The following is a 14,070-nucleotide window of genomic DNA, read 5'->3' on the forward strand; positions in this document are numbered from 1 at the left end:
TTCCTGGCTTGTCATTCAGTTTCTTAGCCACCACGCTACACCAGCTCTTTTCTACAACGGTTGACACGGAGGATGGGAGCAAAACCAGCACAGGGGCCACCCTGCAGCCCTTGCTTGAAGAAAAGTCATCTCAGGTCAACTCAAGCCAGATCTTGGTTCATCACAGCAGGGTGGAGTGTCTCCAGCCCAGGTCCCCATGCTGTGCAGTTGGAACACGTCGCTATGGAGCCTCTGCCTTTGTCACATTTTTTTCTCCCCCATTTCCACAAAGCAAACTGTCCAATTAAAACAGGGTTTCTTTGCTTCCATCTTTGCCGACAGTTAATTAAGATGCTGCTGCTGGCAGCTGCTGACAAATTCCAGGAACATGTTATAAAGAGGGAGGTTTTTGTGTGTGTCTTTATCCAGGATGGAAAATGAGGGTGTTGTATCCCAAGGGGACATGAATAGTTTACATTTAACTCTCTCCTCAGGTGTGAGAAGGACAAGCTGCTCCAGAGAAGGGCAGTCACCTTTCCTTACCTTTCATCTGGTCTCCTTTTCTTTCTTTCCTCTTCGATATTCAGGGCTTTAAAACAAATATATATGCAAACAGAGGCAAAATGTGCAGTTCAATGGTGGGGGAGGGCAGTTCCAAAAGAACATTTGTGCAGTTCAAAAGACTGCATAATGCAACATGTGTAAGACTTGAATAATTGCAGAAACGTTGTTTTGGGAGTGCACCTTACCCCCCGCCCCCACCCCCACACGTAACTGTGTATTTTGGGTGTGGTAGGTTGTACTTTTTCATTTTTTTTAATTCATTCTCTCTCATGCCTGCTTCTTCTTCTTCTTCAGCACCATGTACACTGATGGTGCTATAATAATAATAATAATAATAATAATAATAATAATAATAATAATTCTAAATGTTATATATTCATAGCTCCAGACAGATCTCACCAGGAAGGCCTTGTGACACTTGGGTGCTGGATATGCGAACATCAAAGAGTACCCCAACCTCCCTGTTTCCCACTCCACTGCCTCTCATGGTACCCCAGATCTATCAACAGAGGCAACTTGGCCTCATAACAGAGCCATTTCTGCATCTTGCATGATTTTTCTTCCTGCCAGGAGCTTACAAAAGAAAGGGAAACATATTATGTCCGTCTAAGATGAATGACTGTCCATCTCCAATCATGGCCACAGCTAGACGTAAGGTTTATCCTGGGATCATCCAGGGTTCGCCCCTGCCTGAGCACTGGATCCCCTGTGTGTCACCTAGATGAACAGGTTTGACCCCTGGACGATCCAGGGATAAACCTTAGGTCTAGCTATGGCCCATGTAGAGGAGGAATTAAGGGATCCTTTTTATTATATTTAAGGATAAAATACAGCAGACTTGTATTTTGTGAAAATCTGTTTATTTACAACATTTACAGATTCAGGAAAGAATAGTAGGGACAAAGAAACCAGGTTGGTAATACTAACCCCTGGTGCACGAACCAGAGTCCAAGATGCCTGCAGCATTAAAGGCTGTTTCTGCCAAGCTTCTATTATCTAGCATCTACCACAGCCAATTCATAAAACAACTCACTTTCCCCCAGGTCACATATGCAGTCCGTACATGCCATTGTAAGAACATAAGGAGAGCCCTGCTAGATCAGAAGGACCATTTAGTTAACATCCTACCTGTTTCCCCCAGCGGCCAGGAAGATGCCTCTGGAAATCCCAGTGTGTGGACATGAAAGCAAGACCCTCTCACCTGGTGTTGCTCTCTAGGAAATGGCACTGTGAAGAAGTGGTCCATCTGGAGGTTGTACCTGCCCACCATCATGACTAGCAGCCATGGATTTGTCTAACCCCATTTTGAAGACATCCAAGTTGGCGGCCCTCTCCTCCCATCAACCAGTTTCACAGGATGATCTTGACTTCTGGCGTTATGAGAGAGGGAGAAAAACTCCCGTCCATTTTCTCCAAACCATGCATAATTTTCCATACCTCTATCCTGTCCCTCCCTTACTAGCCTCTTTTCTTAGCTAAAAAGCCCAAATCGTAGTCATCCTTCTTCAGAGGAGAGTTACTGTAACCCCTTGATCATTTTGGTTGCCCTTTCCTGCACCTTTTTCCAGCTCTACGTATCCAGTTCAGAGTCAGAGTGGCCTGAAAATGCATAGTATTCCATAGTGCATACCATTTCAGGTGCGATCTCACCTTAGATTTATGTAATGGCATATTGATATTGGCAGATTTATTTTCAACCCTTTTCCAAACGATTCCTAACATGTAATTTGCCTGTTTCGTAGCTGCTGCACACTGGGTCAACATTTTATTGAGCTATTTGGCATAGCCCCAAGGTCTCTTTCCTGGCTAGTCACTGCCCATTCAGACACACATCATTAGTGTATATGTAAAGTTACAATATTTGCCCAATAGCCATCCATTTACACTGACATACATCAAACTGCCTTTGACATTTTCATGCATGTTCACCCTGTCTGAAGAGATCTGTGCAGTCCTTTTGGGTTTTCACCACCCTGAACAACGTGGAGTCATCTCCCAACTAGACCACCTCATTGCTCACCCCATTCTCTAAATGATTTACGAACAAATTTAAAAGCACGAATCCCAGTATAGATCTCTGGGCTATCCACTTCTTACTTACTTCCAATTTTTATTTATTTATTTATTACATTTTTATACCACCCAACAGCTGAAGCTCTCTGGGCGGTTCACAAAAATGTGAGAATTGCCCATTTATTCCTCCTATCTCTTTCCTGGTTTTTTCTTTGCCAGTTACAGATAATTAAAAGGACCCTTGATGGCCACGTTTACTCATTGTGAAACCACTTTAAAGAAAGCAAACTCCAATAATTAGAAAAGGAATTGAGAATAAAATTGCCAGGATCATACTGCCTTTATATCCATTTATCGTGTGACCACACTTAGAATACTATGTACAGCTCTGCTCAAAAAAGATATTGTAGAGCTTCAAAAAGTGCAGAAAAATGCAACTAAAATGATCAAGGACCTGGAACATCTCCCCTAATGAGGGAAGGTTACAACAGTTCAGCCTGTTTAGCTTAGAAAAAAAGGGGAGAAATGATAAATGTGTACAACGCCATGCATGATGTGGAGAATGTGGATACAGAGACATTTTTCTCCCTCCTTTATAATACTAGAACCCAGGGTCATCCCATGAAGCTGATTGGTGGGAGATTCAGGAAAGATAGAAGGAAGGACCTCTTCATTCAGTACATAGTTATATTATGGAATTCACTACCACAAGATGTAATGATAGGGATGTGCTCCGCTTCTAATCGGACCGGAGAAGCAGTAGCAGAGCGGGGGGCTTCGCCTGCCCTTAAGGCGGAGGCGAAGAGGATTGGGGGGCCGGCGGAGCGTGGCGAAGAGGATCGAGGTGAAGGCGGATCCTTCGCCTCGATCCGGAGCTCCGCCGGAAAGGTAAGTGGGGTTTACCGGGCCCTGCCGCTGTCGCTGTCGCCCATGTGGCGACAGCAGCAGGGCCCAGTAACCCCCCCGCCCTCCTCTCCCTTACCTGCCTCCGTCCGCGGTCCGTCAGCGTCTCCAATTGAGCCCGTGGTTCCAGCAGGAAGTCTGGGCCGCACTTGCGGCCCAGACTTCCTGGTGAAACCACGGGCTCAATTGAAGACGGCGACGGACCACGGACGGAGGCAGGTAAGGCCCCCCTACTCCTTACCGGGCTCTGCCGCCGTCGCCGCATGGGCGGCGATGGCGGCAGGGCCCGGTAACCCCCCCTATGGGGGGGACTGGAGCTCTGATCCGGATCCGGATCCGGAGCTCCGAGCGGAGCGGAGTGGGCACAGGCGGAGTGGGGGCGGGGCAGAGCGGGCCGATCCGAAAATGGCGGATCTTAAAGTGAAGCGGAGTGGGGGGTCCGTGCACACCCCTAATAGCCATGAATTTGGATGGCTTTAAAAGGGGGTTAGATAAATTCCTGGAGGAGCAGGCTATCAATGGGTACTAGTTCTGATGGTTATGTGCTACCTCCAGTATGCAAGGCAGTAAGCCTATATACACAGGTTTCTGGGGAACATGGGTGGGAGGGTGCTGTTGCACCATGTCCTGCTTGTGAGTTCCTGGTCAACAGCTGGTTGACCACTGTGTGAACAGAGTGCTGGACTAGATGGACCCTTGGTGTGATCCAGCAGGGCACTTCTTATGTTCTTGTGTTCTAAGTTTTGAGGACCTTTTCTCAAAAGCATTTTTAAAGTCCAAGTATACAAGGTCTATTCCCTTGCATCTTGTCACCCTCGAAGGACTCTAAAGGTTAGTGAGGCAGGACTTACCTATTCAAAAACCACACTGATTCTTCTTCAGCAAGGCTTGTTCTTCTATATGCTTATTAATGCTACCTTGAATAATGCTTCCCACCAATTTACTCTGAATAAATGTTAATCTAACAGGCTCGCAATTGCCTAGATCCTCCACCACCTTTTTTTTTTTAATGGTGCTACATCAGGAATTTTCCAGTCCTTGAGTACAGAGGCCAATTTTATGGACAAGTTGCATACTTTTGTTGTAAGTTCAGCAATGTTATAATTGAGTGTTAAAGAGCTCTTGGGCAGATGATGTCAGAGCCTGGCAATGTATTTTAAATTTGTTGATAAGTCTTAGAACTTCATTGCTTTGACTCAGTTCTTCAGACTTCCTCCCTGAAAAAGTCACTTCAGGTTCACATATCTGTCGTACAGACCTTCCACCATAAAAACAAGAGGCACAGAATTTAGTGAGATTCTCTTTGAATACCTCTCTCCCCCTCATTGACTAATGCAGGGTGGACAACATGGCAGAAGCTTGCTTGCTTGCTTGCTTGCTTGCTTGCTTGCTTGCTTTCTTTCCCTTGCATAGCTTTCCCTCTGCTCATTACCCATGCTAGCATCCTCTTGGGTACTGATGCTACCTTTCCACACCCACAGCATACATTCCAGCTAACCTTCTATTATTATAACCTTAAATAACCTCCAAACATTTTGGAGCACTTTCGCTCTCTTGACTCTTCTTTTCAACTTCCTTTTAACTTATCCCCTGATTTATTAAATTTTTTAGAAGTTTCCTCCTTTGATGTCAAAATGCAACTGTGTTGGGTTTTCATCGCAGTTTCCCACTTACATAAATATTGAATTTGTTAGCACTGTGGTCACGGTTTCTAGTGGTTCAATAACATGTGCATCTTACACTAGATCCTGGGCTCCATCTAGGATTAAGCCTGACTGTTTGGTTCCATGACCAACGGTTCTAAGTCAATTAGGGCACGATCCTATGCATGTTTGGACAGAACAAAGTCCTACAACTCCCAGCATGGCTGACTGGGGAATGCTGAGAGTTGTAGGACTTTCTTCTGTTTAAACATGCATAGAATTGCTCCCTTCCAATATCGGGAATTCCTTTTTTCTTTGTTGTGACTCACTGAAGTCACCTGTCTTTATAACACTTTCTTCTTTCAGTTGCCTTCCTGATTTCTTCCTGTCTCAATATCAACATTAGCATTTTGGTCAAGAGGGCATCAGTAGCCCTAATATTAAATTATTTTCGGGGTGGGGGGCATGACAATTCTGTGGAGGAGCTGCTCCTCTAAAGCAGATGGCCCATACCATTGGCCATGCTGTTGGGGCATATGGGATTTGTAGTCCAAAACATTTTAGGGGGCTGAGGAAAGCTTCTCTAAGAGTCATCTGATCATTAGACTCTCTGACATACAGTGTCACACTGCCCCAATATGCTGCTCATTGCTTTTTCTAAAGAGCAGGGGTAAAGAAACTCAAATCTGGCTGATCTGGGATCTGAAGTTGACCCTCCAGAGACCCCAATGGCCTTGGCCCCATTGTGTTTCCCCCCGACTACTGATCATCTCCCATTCTAAAATGTGGAAATGCCTCTGCTAAGGTTTTGTTCCTGGCATTGAGAGCTTTTAGCTGCAAGGTATTTTTAACCCTACCTCTTTTGCCTTTAGACTTGTCCACCCTCAGAATGCGACCCCTGGGAGCTTCTCCAAAATTGAATTTGGCCCTCAATCTGAAAGAGCCCCCCCTTCCCCTCTTGTCGAGGTAAAGCACTCTGTGGCAAAAGGATGGATTAGTATGAATGTGGGATTTAACCCAGCAGCAGAATAAGAGTGTCCCTTTGCAGATCCATATATTTTTAACAGATCAGGGGACACCCTCTAGCCAATGTTAAGCACAATTAAGATCCATTTATTTCCATGGGAGAGATTTAAACATGGGCTTTTAGTCTCCCACCGTCCGACCGCATAGCACGGGTCTTTCAATACGCTAATCACATAGTGGCCTTCCAGATCTTGGGCATTTCGTATTCTTAGCCAAGGCTGGCCCGAGACGCTTGGTTGCCACAAGAGGGACCAGCCCACTTAAGGAGGAAACAATTCTCTCTTTGGATTGGGTCTGGCTTGGGAGTTTTCCAGCTTTCCCAGGAGGAAAAAAAATATATCAGGGCAAATTGGGGGAAATTCCAATCCAATCCAAGGATTTGGAAAGATACGTCGCATTGCATGCAACCTTCAGGAGAACATTTTGCATCCAGACAAATGTTGTGTTTTCCAGGAAACCATGAACCTCTCCTGAGGTGGGGATGGGGTAGTGGGCACCCAAGGGTGTAGAAGGAGACCACAGATCAGTCACCCAAGAGAATCCCAAATGAAGAGGCTGATGATATGTCTGGTTGTCTGCAGTGTCCTACAAGGAAAAAAAAAAGAGAAGTGCTCTCAGCTGTTGAGATAAGACACCAGTTCCTCCTGCTTATGAGCTCAGAGAATGATCTGTTTCTACTAGACAGGAGTGATCGGGTAAGCCACTTGGATGGAAAATCACCTTGCAACCCTGCATGAGCTGCTCTGAGGTCTCTGGAAGAAGAGAAGAGTACAAACAAAATAAATAAAAGAACAGATTGATCTCCTGGTGGGTACTACACAAGGCCCTACAGATGAGATAAACTCAGCTGTAAACAAAATTAAAATGTTGTTGACCTAGGGCCACTTAATAAAGCCTTAACATTTTTATAGCATGTTTGAGTCTTCACAGTGCATCTAACCTAGGTACTAATAGCAGGTTAACTGTGGCTTATTGAACCCACAGTTAACCTATAGTGTCTGGGTTTGGACATCACATAGCAGCCCCAATGGGGGGGGGGTTAATATTAAAAAATGGCCACAGAAAGCACCCAGGGGGTGCCATGGAAAATTGTAGGTCGATTATCCAACTATTTCTCATTGTTACGTGTGAATCAGATCAGGGTCTAAGAGGGATCCGTGGCTCCCCAAATGTTGTTGGATTCCAGTTTCCATCAGCCCCAGATATTGTCAGTGCTCAAGGATGATAGGAGTTGTTGTCAGCTATTGAGAGAATGGATAATGAGAGTGGGGAGTCAGCTATGACTACTTGTAATACGAACTCAAGGTCAGATATCATCCGGATTGCTACTTTCTAACCTACTTTAAGCACCCTTTTGTCATCACAATTTGAGCTGTTAAGGAAGTGCGTAAGGGGTGAATTTTCCCATTCCTTCAACAGCATACCTTTTGCTCAGTATGTTCATACTAATCCATCTGAGCATCAAGACAAGTAATAGTTATTCCAGATTACTTAATTCAGGATTTTAAAAAATGGGAGTAAAAGGCGCAAAATTTCTCAATACCTTCTTTTTCTTTTCCTGTCCTTTCTTTTTCTACTCTCTGAACAAACAAGGGAATGCACAGAATGATTTTTAAAAGCTGCCTCCTTCCCTGGGAAGGAGTTTACCGAAATCAGAAGCTAAACATTGCTCAGAGAAACTGTGCAAGACATGATGTGTGTATGTTTCAGTTAGCTTTTAATGACCTGGCATAACCAAATATGCCATCATCCATATGTACATATATAATATGTTTGTTACATTTATAGACAGTTTTTTTTCCTTGAAGAAGCCCAAGGCAGCATTCTTGATCCTTCACCTCATCTCCATTTAATCATCACAACAACCCTGTGAAGTAGGGTAGGTTGAGAGTCAGTGATGGGCCCAAAGTCACCCGAGAGCTTCATGGGAACTCAAACCTTGCCCTCGTCTATACGACAGCGGGATTGCTTCTCATCTCATTTTAACCCGAATTTTTGTTGATTCAAATCTAGGTAAAGAGCATCACACTACAGCAGCAACAGTGATTTATCTCCTGAATTTTTTTATAGTGCAGTTATTAATGTGCATTTGCACACATACGCACATTCGCATATATGAGGCTATGGACTATGGATTATAGACGAGGCAAGCTATACATTTTATCTGCAGATCATAGAAGAGGAAAAAACTAGTGGGGAAAGGAACGAGGCAGCAGAGGAGGATGCAAGCGAGGGACCGAACACGTCTCTTGTCTCTCGCTGCCCGTTCTCCCCTTTGTTTTAATTTTAAAAGCGCCATCTTAATTCAACATGAAAATGACGGGAAGGAAAGAGGCAGCCAGAGGACGCGATAGGTGGGAAGGTGGGGAATCAGCCAATCACTTTTTCCTACTCTCAAAGCTCCACCCACATGCCAAAATGCAATTTAACTCCCCCAGAGACACATAACTATAATGCGGTGCAAACTCGGATGTGATCCAAAAGTCACGGTAAATCACAAATGCGAATATGCGCATTATTGCATTAAAAACCTGGTGCTATGGCAAATGGACGGCTGTGTCATGTGTCCTGAAATGTGAATATGCACATTTAGGTTGGGATAAACAAGTCGTATAGACAAGCCCCTGGTCTCCCCAGTCCCAGTCCAACACTCTAACTGCTACACCACATTAGCTTTCATGTGTGTATGTGTATTGGTTGATCTACAATGGATGGATCCGCAGAATGATCTACAATTAATGGTTGGTTTATCCTTGGGGGTTTATTGGGCTGTTGCATGGTCCCCCCACCCCTGTTCTTTGGGAGATGAGAGGTTAAAAAAAGAAACCAACATGGGCAGAAAAAGAATATTAAATGAAGCAGAGCTGTCCTGGAACCACGCACAAGTCTATCTTACCCTTTGTGTGTTTGCTCACATGGATTAGGATTCTGTCACAGGCTTAGCGTTTGAGTCATGCATACAGTATAAGCTGCTCTCCTCATCACCTGGCACCTGTGCAGAGACGGCAAAACATCTATCGGGTCACAACATCTCCCATATTTATTCATTTATTTATCTATCTATCATCCTCATCCTCTACGTGCCCCTGGAAGCAGGAGAGGCCACGGAAGACGCAACACAAGCAGAAAAATGAGCTCGCCTATGCAAAGGCCTTATAATAACATGCAACGAGGTCTTAATAGGGTGGGCAACACCACCACTTAGTGGCAGAGTGGCCATATTACCATCCACACCAGAGATGGTGCAAGGCAAGCGATGGAGAAGGTCTCTCTGTGTGGATGATAATTCTGATTTTAACACACCATTCATATTTAGGGAGCTCTGTCGGGTGGAAAACTTCCTGAAGGCCAAATTTTGTGTCGGAGCAGATTTCAATCTTCCGGGCTTCAAAGTATAGCAGTGGATAGGCATTAACATACAATACGCCCCGACCTGAGCTAAGGGTAAGTGTTGCTTTTATTATTATAACAGGCTGCATAAGCAAATAAGAGCCTGGCCATTATACATCAGTCAAAGAAGGAACAGCTGCAGGGAGCTTGTTTTGCCCTAAAGGGGGAGGATTTTTGAGCCAAAAAAATTATGCATCAGAATATTCACTAAGTGTGAAAGCCACTGGATAACTAAATCCTGATCTGCAACATTAGTGCACCGGTCAGTTTAGAACCCAAGAGGAGCCATGCAGAATTAGACCAAGGGTCCATCTAGTCCAGCAGCCTGTTGACACAGAGGCCAACCAGGAAACCCACAAGCAGGACGTGAGTACAACTGCACCTTACTGCCCATGTTCCCCAGCAACTGCCTCTGACACTGGAGATAGCACACAACCATCAGGGCTAGTAGCCATTGATAGCCTTCTCCTCCAGGAATTTATCCCACCCCCTTTTAAAGCCATCCAAATTGGTGGCCATCACTATATCTTGCGGTAGCGAATTCCATCGTTTAATTATGCACTGTGTGAATAGTCCTTCCTTTCATCTGTCATGGGAGGGAGAAAATGGGAATCTGTACGTCGTTTGGATGGGAGGGAGAAAATGGGAATCCGTACGTCCTTCCCACCGGCGCCGGCGCCACCCAACTCCCTCCTCGCCGGCTGGGACGGAGAGCTCGGGGGAAGAAGGCGGGGTGGGGAGCTTCTTCCGCTCTCCACCCCGCCTTCTTCTGCCGAGTTCTCCGAGCCGGCTGGCGAGGAGGGAGTTGGGTGGCGCCGGCAGCAGCGGGAATGACGCTTCTTCCTCGGCTCTTTTACAGGCGAGTTACACGATCGTTTTCGTGGTGCACTGGGAGCGAATGGAAGCGCCCTGAGAACGACGTGCGGATTCCCCCTCTTTCTCCACTTTCTCCACATCATTCACAATTGTGTCTCCCCTTACCCTCCTTTTTTTTCCCCAGTCCCAGCTATTGCATCTTTCCCTCATAGGGGAGATGCTCCAGCCCCTTGATCATTTTAGTTGCCCTTTTCTGAGTTGTACCAGAACCCACAAAGACAGAATTCCCAAGCATCCTTACCTAAAGGTTTACAGCACTTACCTCCCAGTAAACATTATCCTCAAAGCAGTTTTCATCTGTGGGGTCACCAAAGAAGGGCATTTTCAAAATCCCACCTTAAGGGAAGAAAATAAAGTGCTAAGTTTATTCAGACCACTCCCGCGGTGTTTTCATGCTCCTCTCCTTGCAATCAAGATTTACTTAAGCTAACTTTGGTTAGAACAAACTGTAGTTTGCTGGGTTCACATGTAACACAGAACTCTGGTTGGTTGGAAGTGAAAGTTTTCATTCTTCTTCTCACTGATGAAGGTGGATGCAGGGAGGGGGAGCAGCATGTGAGTTTGAGGCTTGCCAGAATGCCCTCTTGATCACAAATTATGGTTTAGGTCAGGGCTGGGTGTGGACCTGTGACCAGGTCTTGGGCTAATTTCATGCAGCCCTAGCCATGATTGCAAAATCCCAGCACAAGTGATCCGTTCAGATAGGGTGACCATACGGAAAGGAGGACGGGGCTCCTGTATCTTTAACTGTTGTATTGAAAAGGGAATTCCAGCAGGTGTCATTTGTATGCATGCAGCCCCGGGTGAAATCCCCTCTTCATCACAACAGTTAAAGCTGCAGGAGCCTTGCCCTCTTTTGTATTTGGAATTTTACCAGGGGCTGCATGCATACAAATGACACCTGCTGGAATTCCTTTTTCAACACAATGCTTAAAGTTACAGGAGCCCTGCCCTCCTTTCCATATGGTCACCCTAAATTGAGATCTCTGGAGAGAGCAGTTGATCTCTCCCTTGGCAGGGAAGGTAGAGGAATGAGGAAGAGAAGGTGTTTGTTAGAGAAAGAAACCAAGCCATGGCAGAAAGAGATAAAAGGGCTGGCTCCGCCCACTTTTGAATCTGGCTCCACCCACTTTTGGTTATGGCCCCACCCACCATGTGCTCACGGCCCCCAAGGTGACAGAGCCCACAACAGAAGGAAGTCTCCACACCCCTGGTTTAGTTGATAATCCGAGCTGGGGACCTAATATTGCATACATTACTTGGTTTCAAAGGCTTGCTTTTGTTGGGAACGTTGCAACCTTGCCTGCAAGTTACTGGAAGGGGGCAACGTTGCAGTTGGTTGATGCATGGGAATTTAGACCACAGCTAGCCTTATGATCTCTATAGCATGCAATATGGTCTCCTGTGATTTCTTCCGTTTGCTCCTTCCCTTCCTTTCTGCCCCACTGACCGTCCACCTCTCTGACCGTCCACCATGTATTTGTTCTCTCACACCTGCTGCTGAACACAAAACGGAATGAATAAACTGTTTCTTGAAACTTTGTGCTGTACCTTGCATTTTTATGCAAGAACATTTGTGAGAAAATCTATGTCACTAAAGAAGGGTGTGGTCTCTTTATTGTGCTAAGGTAGGCTGTGTGCATGTGGGACTGGTAAATGCTCATTCGGCTTTGCCTTTTTTGTTTTTCTCTGCTAATTGCCTTTCTAACAGGAGCATCATTACTAAATAACCCCATCAGCTTTGTAGTCGCTGCCTTCCTGCTTCTCACAGCCTAATCATATGTATATATGTGCTCCAGCTGGCTCTTTCCTGACTTTAATCAGGTAATCTGACAAGTTATTCTGTCTTTTCTTCCTTCCCCACTAGCCTCCCATCTCAGGGCAAGCTGGTTCTTCAATAGCCCAGTTGGATAATGGAGAATCAACATCTCCTGGAATCCATGGGGAGATTCACTTTTATCCCTCAGTTTTTCTCATCCAAGAGGAGAAAACCCACAAGCGCTTTGTTCTGTTGGCTGAGCAGCAGACAGCTGTTACAAAATGAAGAGGGAAAACATCACCCTGGACTTTCTTACCATACGCCAAATTGCCACAAGATGTCAGCAGTGAAACATCACAAGTGATAACAGCCATATAGAACCATAGAATAGTAGAGTTGGAGGGGGCATATAAGGCCATCAAGTCCAATCCCCTGCTCAATGCAGGAATCCACCTTAAAGCATCCCTGACGGATGGTTGTCCAGCTGCCTCTTGAAGACCTCTAGTGTGTGAGAGCCCACCACCTCCCTAGGTAACTGGTTCCATTGTCGTACTGCTCTAACAGTCAGGAAGTTTTTCCTGATGTCCAGACGGAATCTGGCTTCCTGTAACTTGAGTCCATTATTCCATGTCCTGCACTCTGGGATGATCGAGAAGAGATCCTGGCCCTCCTCTGTGTGACAACCTTTCAAGTATTTGAAGAGTGCTATCATGTCTCCCCACAATCTTCTCTTCTCCAGGCTAAACAAGCCCATTTCTTTAAGTCTCTCTTAATAGGGCTTTGTTTCCAGACCCCTAATCATCCTAGTTGCCCTCCTCTGAACACGCTCCAGCTTGACTAGGGACCGGTGAGTATTTAATTTCAATTTGTTTTGTTTTCTTTTTGTATGAATTTATGAGAATTTGCAAGGTTCCTCATATTTGGGAGGGAAAGAACTTGAGATTTTTAAAAATTGAATGCCGGAGAAACCAAAAGGGACAGTTTCATTTATTCAGGACCAGGGCTTTGCTTAGATCTTAAAGGTCTGGGTTCAAATCCCAGTGCATGCAATGATGTTAGTGCTGAATTAGGTTGCCATGTCTTTTTCCTGACAGGCTCCTCATCTTTAACAGCTTTATGGCAGACAGGTATGTCCTAGTCCTCTCCATATTGGGAATAGCTGTACCCACCGAATGTGGCTGCTGCAGATGAGTGAGAGATTGGTTTCAGTTTGATTCTGGTAAGAATTTACTAAAATTCTCAAAGTTCTTCATATTTGGGAGAAAAAGAACATGAGGGTTTTTTTAAAAAAAAATCAAAAGTGGGAGAAACTGAAACTGGCAGCCAATGGGACAGAAAATGGAGACACAAAATGGTCAGTCACACAAGGCACAAGAACAAAAGAGCCTTCCCTGCTTGGGGAATCTTAGAGAGAGGAAAAGACTAAAGAGATACACAGCCTGAATTGCCAGTAGACTGGTTCACTATGACCTGGCTCACACGTAACAACAGCAGATCAAGGGTTAATTAACCACTGTTCACTAAGGGATAGAGACATGGCCCCATTTTGCATGTAACAACCACAAATCATGGGTTGATTAACCCATGATTTGTTGGAGTGCCTGCTGCTGTCTTTTAAACATGCAGCCTCCAATCAGCCCAGTTGTAGGTTGCGGTTTGATCTTCCAACTAAGACACTTTGGGTTGTCCATGGGTAAGACAGTCCAACATTAACCTACCCAAAGTTAACATTAACCTACCCAAAGTTTACTTTCGTAAACCGCCCAGAGAGCTTCACCTATGGGGCAGTATATAAATGTAACTAATAACAACAACAACCAGACTGAATTGAAGGGTGAATCTTACTTCAACACTGGTAACAGGACAACGTCCTCCATTGCACCTGAGCACAGCAGGCTAGTTTAGGGGTGAAGAGCG

The 14,070-nt window shown here is 45.2% G+C and overlaps 1 protein-coding gene across 1 annotated transcript in view; it reads right to left on the reverse strand.

The window, feature by feature from the left end:
• Positions 1-9,048: 9,048 nt before the first annotated feature.
• RHCG (Rh family C glycoprotein) overlaps positions 9,049-14,070 on the reverse strand; it is a 34,440-nt gene continuing 29,418 nt past the window's right edge. Inside the window, exons 9-10 of the mRNA XM_063142655.1 lie at positions 10,657-10,730; positions 9,049-9,120 (exon numbers count right to left, since the gene is read on the reverse strand). Of these exons, the coding sequence (XP_062998725.1) occupies positions 9,049-9,120; positions 10,657-10,730 (146 nt within the window). The remainder of the gene's footprint in view (positions 9,121-10,656; positions 10,731-14,070) is intronic.

The sequence above is a fragment of the Elgaria multicarinata genome, chromosome 16 (genome assembly GCF_023053635.1).
Source record: "Elgaria multicarinata webbii isolate HBS135686 ecotype San Diego chromosome 16, rElgMul1.1.pri, whole genome shotgun sequence".
NCBI classification, from domain to species: Eukaryota; Metazoa; Chordata; class Lepidosauria; order Squamata; family Anguidae; genus Elgaria; species Elgaria multicarinata.